This window comes from Cheilinus undulatus, linkage group 14 (genome assembly GCF_018320785.1).
Source record: "Cheilinus undulatus linkage group 14, ASM1832078v1, whole genome shotgun sequence".
NCBI lineage: Eukaryota > Metazoa > Chordata > Actinopteri > Labriformes > Labridae > Cheilinus > Cheilinus undulatus.
In genome coordinates, this window is record NC_054878.1 from 24,741,909 (window position 1) to 24,765,337 (window position 23,429).

Consider the following 23,429-nt stretch of genomic DNA (forward strand, 5'->3'; position numbering starts at 1 on the left):
ACAAGAGGCAAGCACTGGTTTACCAGTCTTAAACAAGGTTGCCAAAAAGGGAAGATAAAGGGGAGAGCTTTCTGTGGCCCTGCTAAATTGCAGGGCCCCTTGGAGGTCAGCAAAATTATGGTCTGTTGTAAAGTAAAGCTGTGGTAAGGATATTATTATATTATCATATTTTCCACCTGAATAATAACCACTCTTATCAAATCAACAAATATGTAAATATGTATGCTGTAGTATAGTATAGCCCTTTTAAAAATGTAAACCTCTCTCCTTAAAGGGGAGGGGTTAAAGAGTGGCAAAATTGGGTTTAAAGCAATAAAATAGTGGATAAATATAGGGTGAGGTTGACAAAAACTGGACCATGAAGGTTGAAAAGTGGACAAAAAGAGTAAAAAAAAATTAAAAAAAATTTGAAAGCAGCAAAAGCCTCTTAAAAAATGAGATGAAAGTGGCAAAATGTGTTAAAAATAAGGCAAAAACTGGAAAAAGGTTGCAAAAATTGGCCCAAAGATGTTGTATAGGGGAAAAAGGGTGGTAAAATTGGATTTTAAGCAGCAAAATATTGGATGAAAAAGAAAAAATGGGTTGAAAAAGGTAAAAATTGAATGAAAGTGGCAAAAATGGGTTAGAAGATGCAAAAATGGGGTAGAAAAAGTTGCAAAAATTGCATCGAAAAAGGCAAAAATGGGAATAAAGTGGCAAATATTGGCCCAAAAATGCTGTTAAGTTGATAAAGAATGTCAAAAATGGTTTCTAAGTGGTAATAAAATCTAATTAATCAGGCCAACATTGTTTTAAAGAGTCAAAAATGGGATTTATATGGCAAAAATTGGTTTAAAGAGGCAAAAATGGCCCACACAGAGCCCTGACCTCAACCCCACTGAGCACCTTTGAGATGAATTGGAATGGAGGTTGGGAGTTAGCCCTTCTCATGCAACATCAGTGCCTGACCTCATAAATGCTCTCTAATAAATGGGCACAAATTCCAACAGAAACACTACAAAATCTTGTGGAAAACCTTCTGAGAAGAGTGAAGGCTGTTATGGTTGCAAAAGGAGCGCTAACTCCACACAAAATTATTTGTATTTTAATACAATGTCATTACAGTCCCTGTTGCTGTTTTGTCCATATAGAGTCCGTCCGTCTGTCCGCCCATCCATCCACTCAGTGATCACTTTATTAAGTATACATGTTCAACATCTCATATATGCAAATATCTAATCAGTCTATCCAATCAGTGACATGGCAGCAAATTTCAAGCCACTTAAATCACCTTTCTTCCATATTCTGATGCTTGGTTTGTAATTTGACAGATTTTCTTGACCATGTCTATATACAGTGAAGCAATGGTTGCTTCCATGTGATTGGCTAAGGTATGAGTTGTATACCAGTTATACTTAATAAAGCGATCTAATAGTGTATTTATCTAATTGAGTCCTTTTTAAGTCCTTGGTTAATTTACTATGATTTCCATTCAGACTTCCTCATATGAGAGAAATGTTTCCATTCTCCCCACGAGGCTTGTTTGCAAACTCTCCTCTGAAATTTCCAAGTTAAAACAACAGCTCAGTGCTCCATCTTGTGGTAAGAATGTTTACTGCATATGTTTCACTTTCTGCCCGGTTGCAAAGATGAAATGTTGCTCATTATGACAGTGGTTTAAACAACCGGGGTTACCAAGAGGTACGTCACTGAAACCACTGATGCTTTTTCATGTGAGTTTGTAACCTCAAATTCAACCCTAATCACATTTACAGTAATAAGAACACATGCAGCAGTGCAACCCCATTTATCACAGCAGCATCAGGATTTTCTTTGTCTGATTTTTATTCTTACACGTTTATTTCCAAATACAAATAGTATTCATCCACTTAATTCACCAGTTAAAGTTAAATTAAAGTTATTGAGGCTTGCCAGCACTTGAGGTTTTCTTTGAACTGTTTTTAGCTGATCTGCCACTGAGGCAAAAGAGGAACAGAAATAAACAAACTGTTATCTGTTACAGTAAACTGTATCCAGACCCCCTGGGGAGGCAGAGGTCACCACACGAAGAGCAGAGAGAGAGAGTGAGCGAGAGAGAGAGTGGAAAAAGAATGAGAGAGAGAGAGAGAGTAAAGAAACCTACAGTAAAAATGAGCGAATGAGAGTGACACACTGACAGGTTGTTGGTTCTCAATGAGGAAATTGTGACATTTAGCATCTGGAGGACTTCTGAACACAAGCTTGGGGGACACGTTCAAGGTATTTTCTGCTGTTTAATTAACATTACAGACTGCTAACACAAGAGTAGGTACTGTAATATTATGAAAGAGAGGCAAATGGATTAAAAAATGTAGAGAAAAAATTGAAAGTGGTATTGAAATGTTATTGATAAAAGAATTGAATCAGCATAAATAAGCATTAATTGTGTGGATATAAAATGATAAAAGCACAGTGAAGATAGAAATAAACAGGTTGCAAACATTAGTTAATAAAAAAGCAATTTTCCTTAATATGTCCAGTTTCTCCTCATGCAATCAAATCTATAACATGAACTTGGGCATGTAAGAGTCAACTTTAATACAAAGATTGTTGTTGCCAGCACCTTGTGACTACCACTTGTAATATTACTGACATAGTTGTAGATATTTTCAGGCAATTAAGCTCTAATATTGTGTTAATAATGCATATTTTTTGTGTTTTTGATGACATAATTAAAATGTTTTATCCTGTTTCACCACTGGATAAAACTCACAATATCAAAACTCATTAAATGAGGTGTAAAATGACTTATCAGAAACAGATATTTAGGGTTTAAGCGTCCCGTGATGCAAATGTTTAGAACATCGTTGACATAAAGGCGGGAATTAATACGTTGCATGCATTCATAAACTACAATGTGACACATAATTTCATGCCTTCATGTCTTTTTCTATGCCTTCCTTTTCTTGTCAGTTTTAAAAAAATATTTTTATTACATACTAATAATAAAACTTTATCGATAAATGCATTCTGAGAGGCCTCTTTTGATGCAGTGAATCAAAAAAGGGATCTCACCAATAAGTTAATCATAGATGAAAACAATGCTTATGTAGTCAACAGAGAGAGCTCAGTTTAAATTTCTGCCTCTGCTTCTCATCAGTCATTGTTGGTGCTTTATTTTGACACTCTTAAATGTGAATGCAAATAACTAGCTAGAAAAGATGGAAACTTATTTTCCACTTCCTCTTGTTAGAATCATTTCTTTTCAAGAACACTTAAACCAGGAAGTAAAACTAGGAAGAGACCTCTTAGCGTCACTTTAGAAACTTCTGAGAAATTTTCCTTGTTTATAGAATCAGGAATGAACTCATCCAGCGAGCTGTGCAGTGGGAGGAGTGGAGACTGACAAGTTTGATATATTTTGCTTCACCAGGTAAATATAAGTACAAAAAACATAACTAGAGAAGGCTTTTAAAATGTAGAATGTGGTGTGGTACTTGATGGTGTGATTGAGCTGATGAAACATATGATTATTATATACTATGCATAAGGATGTTTAATTTGTTTACGCAGGATGGGCTGCGCTTGCAGTGGCCAGAAACAAGGGAATGATAGAATCTACAAAGGAGAAAAAAAGTCTGATACCTTCCACCTGTCCAATCATATAGTAAGTACCACACTAAAAGAAAAAGTAGTACTATCAACATTTTTTGTTTAATTTTGATTAATCAATCACAGGGGTGAAAAATTAAATGCAATTGAAAAATGTATGCTGATTAATCGCACTCTGATGCCGCTGATCACACAACTGGCTAAAGTAAAGACATTTGAATCCAAACTTTCCGTATGTCACTGTTTTAATTGATCTCAGTGGAACTAACCTGGCGACATAAAGGTAATTAAAATAAAAGGTGGCATATTTCATGAATTAACACCATTCTAAATTGACTAGTAAGTGGACAATCTTCCTCTGTCTCCACTTCTCCTGTTTAAAAATGTAGTAGAAAGTTTAGGTGCCATTCAGAACCATGTCCTTTCTGATTGATTTGTTACTGTTCTTTAAATCTAACAGTAATGCCATTTTTCTCAAATTAATGACATATGCAATTAATCGCTGTTAATTAATTCTAAAGCCCTGCTCACACATCATTCTGAGATTACTCACAGCATTAAAACCACTTTTAGCAGCTTTCTTTTCCTTACATAAAAGTGGTGTCTGAAAAAAATGGGGGTTTACCTTTTATGGAGAACATTTTTTATTAAGGAGAGTCCTCAAATCAAAAGACATGTAAGCTTTTGAGGTGTTCACAGCTAAGCAGTGCAGCTCAACCAAGAAGACACCTCCAAGGTTGAAAAATAAAGTCAATGCGGAAGTGTAAAAAAATGCAGCTCCTCGAGTGTCCACTCAAGGGCTGGCTGCGGAAGCACCCGAAGTCAAATACACACCCAATTTTAAAATCCAGAGTTATTTGGCAGAAATTACCATGATTACAACCTGATTTAAAAAATCTGTTTTTTTTTTCTTTTTTTGGAATATTTTATTAATTTATCTAAAAGGGACAGAGCATATTGATGAAAACAGCATACAAGACAAATGTAAACATACTAGAGTTGGCTTGCTAGTTTACATCCATAGTCCCTTGGCAGTAGTGTTATAACTACTATGTGTAGTTGATAGTTACAGCAGAGTAGTTAATGCCTTTATGGGGGTTGAATTTTTTTTTTTTATAACTAACTCGTTTTGGTTCAAATACAGATTATCAACTTAATGTGGGGCATGGCTGATGTGACTGCAAACTGGCATGTCGTAGCTGTTTGTCAGGGGGATTAACACCTGCATCAGCTCCACCTCTTTGTCTGTTTTAAAGTTGATCTAAAGTTTAAGACCGTGTTTTCAATAAGGCTGCCGATGCAGTTTAGACACAAAAGCCCCCTTCAGTAACCAAATCACTGATGACACTCAGGCTTTGTCTAGTATTTTCAAAAGTCTAGTTAGCAACTGGACTTGGAAATATCTAATGGGGCCTCACTGTTACAGGGTGGAATGGTGGGGGTTGCATGTTAAGGGGGGAGCTTGGATAAGAACGTCCAGCCAATGACAGAGAATAATAGTGGTCCACTGATTATTCATGCAACATCTGATGTTTTCAGGGCGTTGATAAACATGACATGTCTGTCACTGTGACAAGACACAACCAATTATTGTATAGCAAAGGATTCATGAAGCAATGTAGACGTTTCTGTGCAAAACTGTACTTATTGTACCTTTAACCTACATCTACTTATTTACTCATAAATTGATGCTAACATATGTTTCTCTGTTTTTTAGGGTCAAAGTGGAAACTTTGTGGATAATGGTAATTACTGAACTCGGCATGTAGCGGAAATAACAGGATGGCTTGGTGCATAAGATTGAAGCTGTCGTTAGCGTCAGCATGAAGCGGCTATTTAAGTGATTCAAATCTATGCTGGATTTCCTCTGTTCATCTTTAGGCACAAAATCAGATAATAAAAAAGAAAGTCATTCACATAACAGAGTTGCAGCGCTGATACTATAGAATAACTATTCCTCTGAAATAGGAGGCTTTTTAACTTTAATTTGAGCTCAGTTCTTAAGCAATATTTTCACACTACATTACCTTAAATGTGCAAAACAGCAGCCAAACAAGAGACAAAAAAGCTTGAACTCAACTGACAACCATTTGCAGTCACTAAAATCTAGCAGTCACCACTTCCTCTGGACCAACTGTTTGCTCTGCTTGATTTTAGGTGATGTTGTGTTTGTGGCACTGCATGACTTCAACGGGACCAACGACAGTGATCTACCTTTCAAAAAGGGAGACAGACTCAAGGTTTTACAAGAGTATGTAGCTACAAACAAGCTCCTTCATCATGTATCCTTTTAATGCCTTTGTAGTTGTTAGCTGAGACATGATCCGCTATGTTTGTCTCCTTGTAGAAATGGAGAATGGTGGGTGGCTCAGTCACTGGTGACGAAAGAAGAGGGCTTCATACCGTCTAACTATGTAGCCCGGGCAGATACACTGGAGGTGGAGAAGTAAGAAACAAGACTGTTCTGTTAAAGACTGCTGAATAAATGTGCGTATGTTTTTACATTGTAATTCTGGGTCCCTTTATTGCAGGTGGTTTTTCAGGGACTTGAGTAGGAGGGAGACTGAACGTCTGCTTCTAGCACCGGGGAACAAACCGGGTGCTTTTCTAGTCCGAGAGAGTGAGACGTGTAAAGGTGATGACAAATAGACTGTCTGTGTGATCACAAAGCAAAAATAAGTTTGATCAAATTTACTACTGCACATATCGGTCACTCTGCACATAATGCCTTCTACATATGAACATACTATGTAACATCTCCCAACATAACAAAATCACAATAACATAATAAACCACAAATGTGACATTGGTATGCAGCTTTCAATAAATAATCCAACAAATGTATTAATAATTCCCGCAAACTTACTACTACAAACATAATACATAATTTCCTGTAGCTCTTAAATAGGTGGGATCTTACTGTGTTTAATCCCCTTTACCTAAATGAAAATTTTCCACAAAAGAAAAGGATATACGATACGTTACGCCTACTTAAACAAAAATCTTAAAGATGAGTGCCATCCAACCTCTCAGCCTGGGAGGCAACATCTATTATTAAAATGCATGCACACTTTCCATTCTGTGCACCTATTTTATCATTTGTAGTGTTTTAATAGATTGCACACAAGTTTTCATAACTTGCACACGTACATTTGTACTTCACATCTGTTATTACGTTTATAAGAACTCTCATATGTTTGCAGGATTATCACATTAAATGCTGCATTTCTGGATTATTACTTTTGTGGGCATTTTTTACATTTTTGGGAGGTGCTATACTTTTCACTTGTACTTGATGTATTTCTTACTAAATTCAATTTTGTCCTTTTTATTTCTTTATTGCGCCATACAGCTATATAGTAATGTCATTTTTACTTTTTACTAGCTTATATCATGTATCTTAATGTCTATATCAGTGGTGAGCAGCCCAAGGACCACATGCAGCCCTCCTCCTGACTCAGTGTGGCCCTCAAGTTAATTTAACATATCAGGAAATAGTAAAGACGAAGAAAACATGACAAAATCTGCCAGTAAAAATAGAAACATTTCTATAATCATCCTTGATTATCAGTCTGTTTGCAAGAAAATAGAACTATAAATGGCTTTAGTTGGCACTCTAAAAATCTTTAATTTACAATTAAATGGATTTGTATGAAAGACATGGTACGCAAGTAAAATATACTAAAATAAAATTAACTATTATATTCACTGCATAATAAAAACAGCCTTATTTGGCTTAAATTCTGTGCTAAGATGATTTAATTAAACTTAACTATTTGCATTTGCATGATAATATCTATATTTGTCCCTTTTGTTAATTTAAAGTAACTGGCATTGAGAATAAAAATAAAGTTGCCTATCCCTCATCTATATCTTAAATGTTTATGCTTATATTCTGTGTTGGAGTGATTGTAACACCCTGGTATACCTGATAGGAATTAATGAATTATTCTTTGTTTTAAGACTAATTATCAAATTTAAAGACTTTTGTAAAGGTTATAGTAATATGTATTTGTTTTTCCTCTTCAGGGTCCTTCTCTCTTTCAATCAGAGATTATGCACCAGAACAAGGAGATGTGGTTAAACACTATAAGATCCGCTGTTTGGACAAAGGTGGCTACTATATCTCACCATCCAACACCTTTCCATCCCTACAGGAGCTGGTCAAATACTACACCCGTAAGTTAGCGCACAAACCTACACACACACCCACATATAAGTAAGAATTTTCACGGTAATGTAAAGAGTTTTTTCTTTCTTCTTGGATATTGCATGGATACCAGTGGAAGTGTAATGCAATCACACAAGAGCATAGCTAGATATGATAAATATCCAGGGCCAAGCCCAAACAAAGGATGGCCCAGGGGCCCGCTTCCCCGGACTTGTTTTGCTTCTCGGGTAGTTGTTTGCACTATCTTTTATGCAATTTTAACACAAATTTAGAATTAAAATGCCAAGAAATCTATAATTTTGACTAAATTATGCGGTTCAACCTAAAAAAAAAAAAACCTCCTCAATTATTACTTTGTTTTAAATCTGATTGCGCTAAAAGTGTTATTATCATTCTTGTTAAAGTTAAATAATGTTTATTTCTACTTCTTAAAAATTCTGGTATTTTTTTAAGTTACTTTGCATAGGGTAGGAATTTGATGTTAAAGTTTACAACTGGTACATTGCATTAAAAAAAACCATAGAAAGCAACATAGTGGGTTACAGATATTGATTTGGTCACAAAAGTACAGAAAATTGTATTTTTAGGACCAATGTATAAAGTACTTTTTATACTGTAGTGAGTGTATAGGTTAATGGTAAAATTATTGTGTGTGTTTTTTTATATTATGGTTGGCTTTAAGGATTAAATTTCTAAGTTGTTTATAGCTAGGCTGAATTGTTTATCACTAATCTACTTTTGCATTTATCGATCATAGCATATATGCAACATACTTTAAACCAACTGTAAAGATTCAGGGCTTTTCAGACAACATACAGGGCGTGAGCCCCATAAGCCACCCCACTGCCCCACCAATGCTTTCACATGAAGAAAAAATCTTGCTCTGTTTTTCAGAGATAACAACATTGTTATCTGGGGATTATGATGACTTTTTCAGATAACTTTTTCTTTTTTTCTGAGTTAGGGGGTAGCACTATCTCTGAATGACATGACAGTGATGTCAGTAACTTGGAAAAATTTGCAGAATTGCAGAATCGCATGTAAATGCAATACACGTCAGTAGAAATTCTCAAGAACTTTAAAGGAAATTCCCCAAGATTTTTAGTAGATTTTTTTTTTAGAATTTTTTGTTTCAAATTTTGCTTAGACCTAAAAATTCCATGTTTTATATTGCCAGAAAAACAAGAAAAGAGACAACACCATGTACCTTTCTCACAGACTGACTGACCCCATTTTTACAACAACAACAACAACAACAAATTATCCTCATATACTGCCATCTTTTTTGTAAAACCTACAAGGCTTAGGTTCTCTACTAATCAAAACATAAATAAGTGGAATGACTTTAAAATGCATTGCAAACAAGAGCTCAGGTCTTAGGAGGAAATACATAACAGTGACTATTTCATTTTAAAAAACGGTCAGACTGTGTTAGCATTCAAAATGTTTCTTGACTCTGAGTGCAAGCATTCAGATCTGTTACCTGTAGTGAATTCTAAGCTATCTGCACTGAGTTAAAGGAAAAAGTCAGACCCATGTGGTGCATTGTGCATTTCCTGTTTAAGAAGTATGATAGTCGACCCCCTCTTGTGACTAAACCACAAGATAAGAAGGCCAAATCTCTAGCACAGATATCAACACTCAGAAAACATTAAGAAAGCTTAACCAAGCAAATGCAAATGTATTCTCAGAGAGATGTCGGTAATAAAACTCATCAGAACTGTGCTGTTTCAGTAACTACACTTTAAAACAACTGCAAAAGATTAGATTAGGTAAATGTGTGTGTATGATGTTTGGTTGTAGGGACAGCAGATGGGTTGTGTCAGCGGCTCTATGCTCCCTGTAAGCCTAAAGCCCCTCAGCAGCCGTGGGCACAGGACGAATGGGAGATTCCCAGAGAAACCCTGAAATTGGTGAAGAAACTGGGAGCCGGGCAGTTTGGAGAAGTGTGGATGGGTGAGAGAAAGCTAATCCCATGATTAGGCATATTTCATGTGCTAAGGCACTGGAGTGCAGTGGATGAATTATTTTTTGTATTTCTTTCAAAGGTTTCTACAAGAACACCCAGAAAGTAGCTATTAAGACGTTAAAGGAGGGGACAATGGAGCCTGAAGCTTTCCTCCAGGAGGCTAACCTGATGAAGAAGCTGCAGCATGAGCGACTAGTGCGCCTCCACGCTGTGGTCACTAAAGAGCCTATTCTCATCATCACTGAGTTCATGATCAACGGTGAGACAAAGAGGAGTGGTGGAAGAGAGAGATGTTTTGATTGAGTTTTAATAATGCAAGCTTGTTCAAAATAATGCTTAAAACCAAAGTGTTGAAATATAATTGGAATCTTAACATGGTTCATGGATGATCACTGACTCAATTCTATGTTCATTTCAGTCATAAGATTGGTCCTCCGACCAAGGATCTTCACGGTCCAGTCTAACTATGGCAAAAAAATGTTTAAATAACAACAGGTTTACACTTACTTAGATTTTAATCTCTTTAAGCTCTTGTAAATCCTTCGATGCTAATAATCGAAGTTAAAGGTGAAATTAACATTTGGTCCGTATATCCAGCACAAAGGGTCTTGTTGCGCATTGCTTTTGCCACCTTGCACAGTTGTCAGTTTTATACAAGACAGTCTGGTTGCAGACCATTCATCATGATGACCACACTAATGAACGTTCATCTGAGACACCATGTTCTCAGAGCGGATACACATGCTAAAACTTTCTAAATAAAATCAGATTAAACTTCTGTTTAGAGTTAGGGTAAGGGTTAGGACACTAAAAGTTAAAGTCAAGAACCTGACCATCAAAACCCCATAACAAACGTACAACAAAGCAGCTTACGTGAAAATAGCTCAGCCTCCAAACATTATAACAGTGCCAGTGTAGCTATAGACAATGGAGCTACTTAGCTAATGTATTGAAAGCTAAGTTAACAAAGCAGCTGCATAGGCTAGGCATCTATGTTATCTGTGCAGCTAAGTTAGCTTTAGCTACATTTGCTAAAACTCAAATTGCTAAAGCTAACTTAGATAAACATAATGGAACTATGTAAGCTATGTAAGCTACTTCATATGCTTTGCTAAGTAAGTTTTAGCAAAGTTTGTTAAAACTTACATTGCTAAAGCTAACTTAGCTATGGATATTACAGCTAAGTAGCTAATGTGTCTAACACTGGGCTCACAAAGCAGCTATGTAAGCTAGGAGGGTTACTTATCTGAATTGCTAAGCTAGCTTTTGCTATTCTTGCTAAAGCTTACATTACTAAAACAAACTTAGCTATGAATAATGTAGCTACGTAACTAGTGTGTCTAACACTAACCTCACACAATAGCTATGTAAGCTAAGTTAGCTTTGGCTATGCTTGCTAAAGCACCCATTGCTGACACTTACCTAGCTATTGTTAATGGAGCTACGTATATCATCTAAAGCTTAGCTCATAAAGCAGCTATGTTAGCTACATAGGTATGTTATGTATAGCTAAATTAGCTATAGCATAGTTTACTTAAGCTCACGTCGCTTAAGGTAACTTAGCTACTCTGGCTTATGTAGTAACATTAATTACATAGCTAGCATGGCTATGTTAGCTTTAGCTAAAGCTAATGAAGCTAAAGTGAGCTACTGTTTGTACTTCTAAAACAGTCCTATATCTAATTTAATTCCAAATTCGATCTCTGACCCTTTTTCTGATTTATTTATGGCATGTTTCTTAGTCTGTAATGCTTGCAATTACATGAATGTAACTGACAGACCTTGTTCATGATTAAAGTTGAAATCCAGAAAAAACAACAACCTAAAACTGGACACACGTATCAGCAAATTACAGTACTTCCTCTCTGAGATTCACTGTCTCAGATGAACGGTCTGTGAGAGTATGCGTATGCGCCCTTTGGGTTTTTTTGTCTTAAAATATGTGTGCTCAGATGCAACGCTGGTTGGTTTTTATATCACAGACACAAAAAACCACTTCAAGTTAAACCATCTAAAATCTGGTCAAAAGTCTTAAGTCTGTAGCACTGTATGTTTTTACGCTCCTTAAAAGTAGGGCCCTATGAAATGAGAGAATCACTCACAGTAACATGAAACTAACTTTCTTTTTGCCACAAAGTGCAGGGCAAAAGCAACGTACAGTAGAATAAAAAGCATAGCAACATTCTGGATTATGTAGAGAGAAATAAAACAAACCACAGAGAAATAACAAAGAAAGAACTGCAGAGGGACAGGGTGAGTTTGGAAATTGATTTCTAAAAACATGACATTTTCAGAATTGCATTAAAAAGTGTAAATAAGTTGATTTCATCAAGATAGATTGTATTCAGAACAGTTGCATTTCTTTTCAGAACACCAAAAATTCTACACATGGTGGGTTTTCAGACGATAATAAAATCTGGAAGCTTCAGCTTTACTTGATCCTGACCTAGGTAGTTTTGTTATAGCAATTTTATGGGTCATCATAATTGACTGTTCTTACAACCAATAACAGAATTGCTGTAGTTAGATATTCTAATTGGATCGTTGCCGTGAGGTTAGGTGAGACATTTAGACAAAACAAGGCATTCCTTATATACGGACTGAGTGCTTGTGATGTACAAAGGAAGATAAACGGTATATTGAATTGTGAGGCCTAGATTGTGTAAGGAATGAGGGTAAAGTATGATGATACATAGATAAAGGTAAGATAATAATTTATTAACTACAAAATAAATAGATAAATATGTGGATTACTAAATAGACAAAGGATGATAATGCATATTCTTTTTGGGAAACCCTTGACAGCGGTATCTTTGTACAAGGCATTTATACACTTACATGCAGTTGAATGAGGCTCTTTCAAACAACATTTGCCTACATAGGGTCATCCTCAGTATAGATTTGTTATTTGGATTAAATTAGACAGTAAGCTTTGTTTCATTTTAACCTCATTCTTATGAATGTCCTTAGACACAGGCTATTTTTAACGATTCATCACAAAGTTTGTCTGATTCTGGTAAACAGTGACAATTTTTTGTGTGTTTTCGTGGAACTTGATTAAGTTTTGAGGAACTAAAACACAAAAAGGTTATCTGTGGTGTCTGACTAGACAAAGCTAAACTTTTTCCTTTATTTGCAGGATGTCTTCTCGACTTTCTAAAAACAGATGAGGGAAAAAGGCTCAAGCTCAATAAACTGATCGATATGTCAGCGCAGGTGGGGAATGTTTCATGATAATGACATATTTAAGGGCAGCACATTTTTCACTGCTACAGCTTTTGTTTACAATTCTCTGACTGACCTCAGAGTCTATTTTTATACACACTTAGCTCCTCCACGGTAACACCTTGTTGTCAGTAAGACTGAATTTGTGCTTTGACATTAGGCGATGATATGAAGACACGTGGAAACTGTCAGCAGTAGCTGTGAGGTTTCTGTGGTGGAGTCTTTGCTTGTCTGGCTTGAAAGCCTCACCCTACGTCAATTATTAACATCCGGACAGGAAGTCATGTTATTTTCCATCCACAGCAACCCCCTCACACACACACATACAACTCTTTTGCCCTCCAAAAAAAGCTTTTTCACTTCCTGCGAGTTGGCACATCCTGGTTAAACCCACTTTGCTGCTAATATCATACGTGTTCATGCACATACTGCAGCTGCACATTTGCATATGTTGGGCTGAGACAACAAATAGTGCAAACAAACATGTAACGCATGAGTGCAACTTTACTTTATCTGATTATTCAAGAGAACATAATGAACATTTTGATGTAACTTCTCTTAAAAGGTGTTTCTAACATGTTCCTCTTTCCTTCACTGTCTAACAGATTGCTGAGGGCATGGCATACATTGAGAGGAACAACTACATCCACAGAGACCTGCGTGCTGCCAACATTCTGGTCAATGAAACGCTGCACTGTAAGATTGCAGACTTTGGCCTGGCCAGGATCATCGAGTCAGAATACACGGCTCAGGAAGGTGTGGTATAAGAGCAATGTTGACCACATGAAAGAATACATTTGTCCAAGGTTTTAGGAGGACTAATATATGTCTGTATCACCCAAAGTACACTCAATGACACTGAAAAGTTTGGTACAGCGTGTAATATTTAGCCTAGTAACATATAGCGGAACAAACTGGGTAAAAATAAAACTTAATATTTCTAAGTAGGCCTATATAAATTAATGTTAAATCATTTTGGTAGCACTTTATTTCAGTGGGCCCTAAATACCTAATAGTCCATCACCAGTATGTGCAATTATTTAGAAATTCCTCCAGAATACGGTTGTAATTGCTTAGTAAAAACAGTATTTATTACCAAGTTATAACTCAGAAATGTGGCTATATTAAAGGAGTATTCATTTCATAACATTAATTGATTTCTTTTTAAATATTGTGTCAACTAAAGTGGTAATTTACCCTAATCCTAACCCCCCAAAAATAGTGAATCTTATTCAGTAAGGGCTCACTTTCATTTAGGGGGTCAAAATAAAGAAATTAGCTGGGAATTGTCAAGCAACTTATATAGAAAATTATAATATTATTTTCAAGAAATAACTTGGAAAAATACCACCTTACTACCAGAGAATTGCTATAATATAACCAGGATTAGGGTTAAAGGGTTATGGAAGGGCTAGGGTTAGGGGTAAGGGTTAGAGGGTTAGGATGGGGTAAAATATCACCTAATCATCAGATAATTACCACAATATTACATGGATTAGGGCTAGGGTTAAAGGGTTAGGGTAGGGTTGTGAGATAAGAATAGGGTAAAATACCACTTAATTACCAAAGAATTGCCACAAACTTATTAGGAATTATTTAATATTTTATATAATATTACAAGGTAAATACATCTTTAATAGTACCATATTTCCCAGTTGTTATTTTATTGCTAAATTTCAACTTATTACTAGGTAATTACCATCTCTTTTTTTGAGAAATTACTAGACAATTAGAACTATTACTAAAATTACTAGGTAATCTGAAATGAAGTGCTACCTTTATTTATATGAACTTAGAATGAACCTTTTTTCATAAAGAGGGTCCCCTCCATGGACTCCACCATCTAGGATTTCTGCATCTTGCATGTTTCTACAGTACCACAGAAGGTAGTAAATAACAGAAACACTTTTTAAAAAAATCCACCGATTGCTGCAGGTACCACTAGAAGTGAGCATCGCAATCTAGAGTCTGACTGTGACACATTTATAAGGCTTTTCATTACTTTAACCATCCGTAATCATTATGGAAGTCTCTGTCTAATTTAGGATTTTTTCCCATTTTTGCAACAATTTTGGTTCTTTTACAACATATGGCATTATTTTTTGAATAAGGTATATCTTCTACAGACATTTTGAAATTCAAATTTGAGTTTTTCTTCAATGTGTCTGTATTATTCAAATTTGTACAAAGTTGCTACACGTTAAGGCCATTAAGGACAGAAATATACACTTCCAAAATAAACCTAAAAAAGATGATATACAAATAATTTTACTAACTTTTCAGTTAAATCTTTCAATTAGCTTCAGTCCTATCAAGTAGATGTGAACTGAAGCATTTTTGATGACTTCAGGAATGAACACACATCTAAAAATACTTCAACCCACTAGTGAAACACTCACTGTTGCCTATTTGATGTGCATGTATGTTTCCAGAGAGATAAATCAAAGACATGACCTTAGTGCGGGAGGCTGCGGCTCTGTATGCAGTATTTCTATTTTTAAAGCAGAAGAACATTATTTCAACCTGACTGATGCTGCTGTGGTTCTCAAGCAGACATTAAACATGATTCAATGCTTTGGCAGCACAATATAGAGACCATTTTAAATGTCATGATGTCAAAAATGTCTGGTTTTGGCAATCTCTGTACATTAAGTTCTTAACACAGCTGTGCATTCAACATTGCTGCTGACAAACCAGAGTTATGAGAGAGAACACAAAGTTCTATGATGGCCTATCTATTACCAAATATCTCTTATCTCACTGCTCTTGCAGTAATACTCTGCAGAGTTTGGATGAAACAAACCCATATGTTCCCAGCAGTCACCTCCCAGTAGAATACACAGCCCAATATCACAATTTCCCTCTGCCTTTCCTCTGTAAACTAGGTGCTAAGTTTCCCATCAAATGGACAGCCCCAGAGGCCATCAACTTTGGCACCTTTAGCATCAAATCAGATATTTGGTCCTTTGGGATCCTGCTCACAGAGATAGTCACTTATGGAAGAATCCCCTACCCAGGTGAGAGGAGATAAAAAGAGAGAAAAAATACATGAATAATCATAAATGCACAATTTTTATGTTTGAAATGCATTAAATGTCAACCTGAGTGCATTTTTTTTCTGATCAGGGATGACTAACCCAGAAGTGATTAGGAATTTGGACAAGTCATACAGGATGCCTTGTCCTGACGGCTGCCCAGAGGAACTCTATGACATTATGATGATGTGCTGGAAGCAGCGACCCGAGGATCGGCCCACTTTTGAATTCCTGCAGAACACTCTCAATGACTTCTTTATTGCCACAGAGGGACAATATGAGATGCAGCCATGATTAAAGCACAAGGAGCTGGACAACCCCAATATCCTCTTTATAACTTATCTTTTTTTGTAGTAGTAGTTGAAATGGACACATTTTTACACCTATCTTCTGAGGGATCGCCAAATTTACTGTATTTGTGATTTTTTCGTCACATCAATGAACAGTCATTTCACTGACTTACTGCAGCCCTCATGAAGTATAAGAACTGATGTGACTGATCAATGATGGTTAAGAGGAATAAGGAAATACAATCACAGCTCATTCATGGTGTTAAAAAGCCCTTGGACCTAAGGAAGTCAACTAAGGTAAAGTAACATCTGCACGGTACAGAAGCAAGTAGCCTGAGATTACATGCACAAGTTTAGCACTTTTCTTAAACCCATCAAATGAATACAAGGGCTTCTGAAATATGATTTACATATGCATACATTTTTTTGTAAATAAAATATTTGCATTACATGAAGCTTTGGTTTGTGCCTGTTATTATGTAGCTGGTTATTTGCAGCTTTACAAATATTTTTCATGTGGATTTTGCATTGAGGATTAGCAGGTACAATCAATTTAAATAGTCTCTTTGTTAACCCATTAAAGCCCATTGTATCGTATCTGACACATACTTTTATGATGCCTCTATCTTATAAATATAATCAATAAATTACTGAAAAACGATTATAAAAATACCCTCAAGTGAATTGTCAGTTGCCAAAAACGCCTGATGTATCAAATGTGCGACAAAAAATCTATCTGTTAAATATTGTGGAAATTTTGGGGTTTTCACAAGAAATGTTCAATAAACAAGAATTTCCTGGCTATTATTTGTGTTTTCAGGCTTTAAGGGGTTAAGGTAGTGATTGACTGATTTGTCGTAATGTGGTTGTTTTTAAACTGATCTATACCCATCGCCACCTAGTGGTGATTCTGGATTGTATTTCAGCATTCAGGCAAAAACTGCCATTATGTAATAAACAATTGTGAAAGTAAAACAAAATAACATTTTTCAATTTCCAAAGTTCAAATTAGTATTATTTAGATATAAGGAACATTTAATAAACGTATTTTTAAAAAATATACAGTGCTTAACAAATTTATTAGACCACCCTAACCCTAACCAAAGTAAGGTTTATGCCACATCTGCCCTAAATTAACAGCATTGGTAATTACCAAAATCATATTGTATGTTTCTGCAATGGTTAATACACCAATATGTAGAAGCTCTTTAACCCAAATGATATTTTTAATGCTAAAATATAATTATAATTGTTATCCATGAATTTTCAAATTTACTGATTTACAAAAAACCTGAAAAAGCACATTATTATTTCTTGATTAATATGTCAAATTATAGTTATTTACTTTTACAGAAAAAAATCGTTCTAGTGGTTGAATGTTATGCTTGATTCATTTCTGACTTCTCAGAGAAGCCCAGTGAGCCGGTTCACATTTGGATGAATTCAGTTTGAAATCCCTCATTCCTGTTCAAAATGGTAAAACATCGAGAGCTCGCTGAAAATGAAAGAGTCCGTATTAAAGCACTTCATGATGCTGGATGGTCTTTGAGACAAATATGACAGGTGGTCTAATAAATTTGTTAAGCACTGTATATTTGAGGAACACAGAAACATCAAAGAACAAACACTGTGGTGTAGTCCAACTGTTGTTAAGACTTGACTAGCAGCGTTCAGTCATTTATCATCATATTCATGCTCCACCTACCACTATTTTGTTTTTTGTTCTTGTTATTTTACTCTTTCTGGGTAATTCCATGCAGATAATGCATGAATGACTACATGCAAAATTAAAATTCAAAGCTTTTTATGTGTGATACACAGTAAACAACAACGGCAAAGGGTTTTATGTCATCATATTTGTTTGCTTTCTTTGTACAAACTTGTTCTCCCATCTCATGGGGACCAAAAAAGTGAAAAAAATAATCATTCTGTGTCAAAAAAGTCCTCAAAATATTCATATATTTTCTAAAAAAAGTCCTTGCACTTTTTGGAATTGGGACACATCACAGCCCCTCTGTGTCTTTTTCTCTACATTATAAACTCTTCAGGCTGTCTGATCCAGTTTCAAAGTGTTGAAGCATAAGCAGTTTGGCAAAGCCTGGCTTGACAATGGAACAGCCTGCCATTGGTTGTCTTTGCCTGTCACAGTTCATTGTGGGAAAAATTATGGTGGCTAATGCTAAAGCAAGTTGTGGGAACAATTAAAAAACTAGTTTAAAAAATGATATAAAGGACTTATAAAAAGGAATTTTGAAGTGGCAGACTGGTGTTGATTTAATCTTTAAATGCGCCGGAAAGTCACCCAAGTTCCAAGCTCACTAGAAAAGCCTCCATAAGTTCTATGAAGAGATGGATGGTGCCATTAGAACAAGTAAAAGGAGGGCTTTCAGAGAGGAAAAAGTAAGTAGCTCATAGTTTATGTTTAACATGACAGATAGACTATTTCACTCATTATTGTATAGGATATATTTCACATCCATCTAGGAAGGAGCTCATTGAAAGTGTTTCAGAAGGGCCTAGCCTTTCAAAAAAAAAAAAAAAAAATCTCAGAGGGTGATTGGTTGAACGTTCTGTCTGTCTAATTCATTACAAGCCATTCAGAACAACAAGACATAATAACAGCGGGCATTCGCAGCTCACCAAGGTAGCTGCTATGGTTGCCGACTATTACTGGGGCCAGTTGGTGAAAAGCACCAAGAAAAGCTTTGGGTGTGATTCTTTTAATTAAAAAGTATGGTTCACCAGCAGCAGCCGTTGTTCAACGGCTTGCATCACAACTAAACCCTGCCAATAACTACCACCTCGTTCTCCTCGAATGATGCTGATTGGTCTGGTACGCTCTCAGGCAGGCCACAATCATTTCAGATTGGAGCGTTGCATGATGGATCATGACCGACATAGCCAATCCATCTGCTTTGCAGTGAAAAAATTCATGCAAGTCAGTTAAAATTTTACAGTCGGCATTACACATGATACAACACAGATGTTTTAGCGCTGTGATAACTTTTGGCTTAAAAGTTAAGAAAAAGGCTTTTTTTATGTCAAAGACCTGAAAGGGGTTCTCTTTGGAGAGTCAGTAACAAATGAAGTTATCTGACTTGAGTAGGCAGAGGTGTATGAAGTAACAAACAGGATGTTAAAGGAAACCAAATCAACCAGAAATGTCACAATCTTTTTTAAATAGACCTCAAACTTAAAATCAATTTAGAAAGTTAAAAAAAAGAAGTGATTATGCATTTCAAATGTACGTCACTTTGGAAAAGAGCATCTGCTAAATGACATTGTAAAAGTGTAACATTGTAAGATTTTTTTCAGTGTATGAATAGCACCCTTGATAAAGGAGAGTAAAAGTTTGCATTGACAGTATGTAAAATACAAACTGGATACTTCAAACGAATCTCTGAAAAGTCATGCCAGTCCAAAGTCTATGCAGCAAAGTGAACCTCAGTGTGTCTCTGGGAGACAACAGTTGCTTACAGGAAGCCTTTAAAAGCAGCAACTGAACTAAATTACACTGGTTTTGATCGTGTAACCAAATGGCTCCTGGGGGGGCGAAGACAGTATCTCTGAGATAAGAGTGGAATAGCTGTCTCAGCCAGGGGTTAAACCCTACCACTTCCTGAGTGGACAGGAAAAGGAAGTGAGTCAGCATTCCTCAAATACCACACAGTTAGAAACAACCTCACAGGACGAATACATCTATAAAACATCTGTTTGAAGATTAGAAAACTTCCTTGGGAAAAGTTTTTTTTTTTTTTTTTCCCAATACCTTGACTATCATCTACTGTAAGTCTTGTAAAAATGTTACAAGTCCTTCATGCTTATGTGCCACTGGTTTCTTGTCGTATCATCAAAACAGCACGTCACAGCGATCGATTGGTTGTAGCATCGGTGGGCTCAGTGTTTTTCTACAAATAAAGGCCTGCATCTATTCTGGAGCATCTCCAGATGGCACAACAATATATCAGAGGGCAGAAACAATGGGACCTTTAATTAAAGATAAGATGCATAAATTCCAGTAAAATAAATTGACATCAATACTGCAAACATTTCAGCACCAGTTGACTGCCACATAAGCATTTAGCGTAATGCCAGTCTCACTTTAAATCCAAGCAAAGGCAGTTTAATGGTAGATTTAAAGGTTTACTTCCTTATGTATTAGATAATAACTTCAATTATGGAAATTTTAAAAAATCTTCTAAGATATATGTTTGTTTTTTTCCCTTAATCAGAAGTGTTAACTAATGCATGTTGGTAAAGAAAAGTCTCAGTCTCAAAAGTGGAGATCTAATAAGGTGGGGGAAAAAAGTTCCATGTGGTAGCAGCTCCTATACTCTTGTCACCCTGCAGAGGTCAGTATCACACAGTTTTATATTATTTTCTGCTCTCTTTACTGAGGAGCCTCTATTAATGACAGTATAATACTGAAGCTTTGCATCAAATCAGACCGGACAAACACGTTTAGCTTCAATTCAAAGAGAGAACTTGATACATCATATTATTTCAGCTCATCCACCACTGTAACTTACAAATAAATACCTCATTCCTTTATATAGTTTGTCTAGAGTAATGGTAAAGGGAGATGGGGATTCAAATCCTACCAAGCTTCAAACCTGATACATACATTGATCATCCTTTTTTATTGAATCCTGAGCTGGGATGTAACATTCGCCTTAACAGCAGAGAAACACATCCTCAGAACATACTGTACATCCTTTGAATGGCATTGTGGGAATGTTTTGTGGTCACGGCTATGGTCACATATTTCTCATACATTTTTGACACACCATAAACCTACAGCTATATATGTTGCTTTCAACTGTGTATGACCTCAACTATTCTGTCCTGCACATTGGTTTGAGTTATTACAGCTCTTAACAACAACAGCAATAACAACAGGCCCTCTTGCTGTACAATAATCTTCTTGCTATATCTGCTTTATTTAGTCTCACTTGGTCTTTATCAGGCTGGGAATTTTCCTTTCTTGCCCAGTAGACAAGGCTGCCCATAAGGGGGGATAAAGGGGAGATTTTTCTGGGGCCCACCCAAATTAGGGTCCCATGGAGGTCAGTTGAATCATGGTCCATTATAGAGTTAAGCTGTGATAACCATGTTTATTTGTTTTACCTGAATGATAACCACCCTTATAAAAGAAAAAAATGTTTATTTATTTATCTATACTGAAGTATATGGCCTTCTAAAAAAACCTCTTTTCTTAAAACAGAATGAAAATGGGTTAAAAGTGGCACAAAAAAAGCAAAAATAAGTTTAAAAGTTCCTGGGTTGAAAATGGCGAAAATGAGTGTAACAAACAATGAAATGTGGTTAAATTTGGCAAATATGGGCTGAAATAGAGGTTAACAGGGTAAAAGAAGTGGCCAATGGCTTAACAGTGGCAGAAATGTGGGGAAAAAGTGTCAAAAATGGGTATAAATAGTCAAAAATGGGTTATAAGTGGCAAAAACTGGCAGAATAACTGGTGAAAAGGAGTTACAAGTGACAAAGATTGGTTCAAATGGCAAAAATGAGCTGAACAAACAGTAAAATCTAGTTAAAATTGGCAAAATAGGCTTTAAAAGAGGTGAAGAGGGGTTATAGCAGCACAAATTGGTCAACAGAGGCAACAGCAGGAAGAAAGTGGCATAAATGGGTAAAGATTATCAAAAATGGGAGGAAAAGTGGTAGAAAGGGTATGAAAAGGCAAAATTGGCTTAAAAGTGGCAGTAATGAGCAAAAAGTAACTAAATGGCTTTAATAGTGGCAAAAAGTGCCAGAAAAAAAGTGCCAAGGGTTAGAATGTGGCAAAAAAGATCAGTATAGAATTGTAAAAATGGGCACGAAAAGAGGTTAAATGTGGCAACATTGGTTAGAAGTTGTTCCAGAAAAAAAGACAGTTGGAAAAAAGGTGATAAGAAGAGGTTAGAATGAGGCAAAAATGGGTGAAAAAAGTGGTTCAAGGGGCCAATTATAGTGGCAAAAATGGGTTTAAAGTGGCAAAAAATGGCATTACAAACTGTGAAATAAGGTTTAAAGTGACAAAACTGGGCATAGTAAGTGGTGAAAATGGGTTAATAGTGGCAAAAATGGGTCAACAGAGTCAACAATAGGCAGAAAGTGACAAAAATGGTTAAGGTGACAAAAATGGATAAAAAAGTGGTGGCAATTAACCTTGCAAAGCAGATGGATACGCCCGTTTCCTTGTTTTTCACTGGCGAATCCATCTTGCAAAGCTCCCATCTGAACCGTTTGGGCCTGGTTAGAAAGTGACAGGACCAATCAGTGACGAGGGGCAGTACTTTCAGGCACGGACGAGTCGTGGCGTAAACAAGCAACAGCAGGAGGCCAGTGCAATTATGGTGGAAGAGCTTAGCGTGGATGCTGCTAAAGCACCAGTTTTATCAGAACTTGCCACATTTCTTCATTAAAAGAAGAACAACGAACAGCAGGGAGTTGTTTTCTTTTCAAAAACGACAAAAGTCGAGTACTTACATGTGTATAGTCACCATGTTTTGCGTTATTCCTTGGTAGCTGCGCACGCGTAGCTTGATAGCGGCTATGTCACATTTTGTTGCTCTGATTGGCCCGTAGAGATGTGACAGACAGAACATTCATCCAATCACACTCCAGGTTTTTTTTCAAAGCCTCTGCCTTTTCCCTAACGCTTTCCCAGATGGATGTGTGAAACACATCATCTGGCGTGTCAGGTTAGGTGGCAATGGCAATCAGCAGACTTACCTTTCACAAATGAAAATATTGTCCATCCCCCATCCCCATCATCAACACAACAACATTTATCAATATACGCAGGAAAACCCATCACATATAGGGAGGTTGTGGCAAAAGGAAGGAGTGTTGCTCTTTCCTTTGTAGAGTTGAAGCCAAAGGCAAGACTCATCATATTTTCTTGTCTTTGTTATGATAGTTTTGATGTACGGGGTTAACTCATTGTTAGCCTCCCATTTAGCTTGGAGTCCCCTCACAAAATGTGCCCTTTCCTAGCAGTGCACAATTATCAGCACTAATGTTAGCTCGCAGTAATATTGGCATGATAACATTACTTTTAGCCAACAGAAATATAAGCAAAGTGACATTAGTATGCCACTATAATGCTGGCTAGGTGAAGGTAATGTTAGCTAGGCAATAGTATTTGTAGCAAACAGAACTCTCAC

At 36.3% G+C, this 23,429-nt stretch overlaps 1 protein-coding gene across 1 annotated transcript; it reads left to right on the plus strand.

Moving 5' to 3' along the window:
* Positions 1-2,111: 2,111 nt before the first annotated feature.
* On the plus strand, positions 2,112-17,163 carry blk (BLK proto-oncogene, Src family tyrosine kinase). Its single transcript, XM_041805440.1, has 14 exons — positions 2,112-2,238; positions 3,312-3,391; positions 3,532-3,625; positions 5,288-5,315; positions 5,728-5,821; positions 5,918-6,016; positions 6,102-6,205; positions 7,600-7,749; positions 9,545-9,697; positions 9,790-9,969; positions 12,850-12,926; positions 13,541-13,691; positions 15,821-15,952; positions 16,062-17,163. Exons 3-14 carry the CDS (start codon positions 3,533-3,535, stop codon positions 16,262-16,264), a joined length of 1,464 nt encoding a protein of 487 aa, XP_041661374.1. The 5' UTR covers positions 2,112-2,238; positions 3,312-3,391; position 3,532; the 3' UTR covers positions 16,265-17,163.
* The last annotated feature ends 6,266 nt before the right edge of the window (positions 17,164-23,429 follow it).

What these genes read in the sequence shown, in the direction of transcription:
- blk (XM_041805440.1), top strand. Translation starts at nt 3,533, where the DNA reads ATGGGCTGCGCTTGCAGTGGCCAGAAACAAGGGAATGATAGAATCTAC. An exon ending in GCTGGTCAAATACTACACCC is followed by an intron (nt 7,750 to 9,544) that starts GTAAGTTAGCGC and finishes GTTTGGTTGTAG; the next exon opens with GGACAGCAGATGGGTTGTGT. An exon ending in TGATCGATATGTCAGCGCAG is followed by an intron (nt 12,927 to 13,540) that starts GTGGGGAATGTT and finishes ACTGTCTAACAG; the next exon opens with ATTGCTGAGGGCATGGCATA.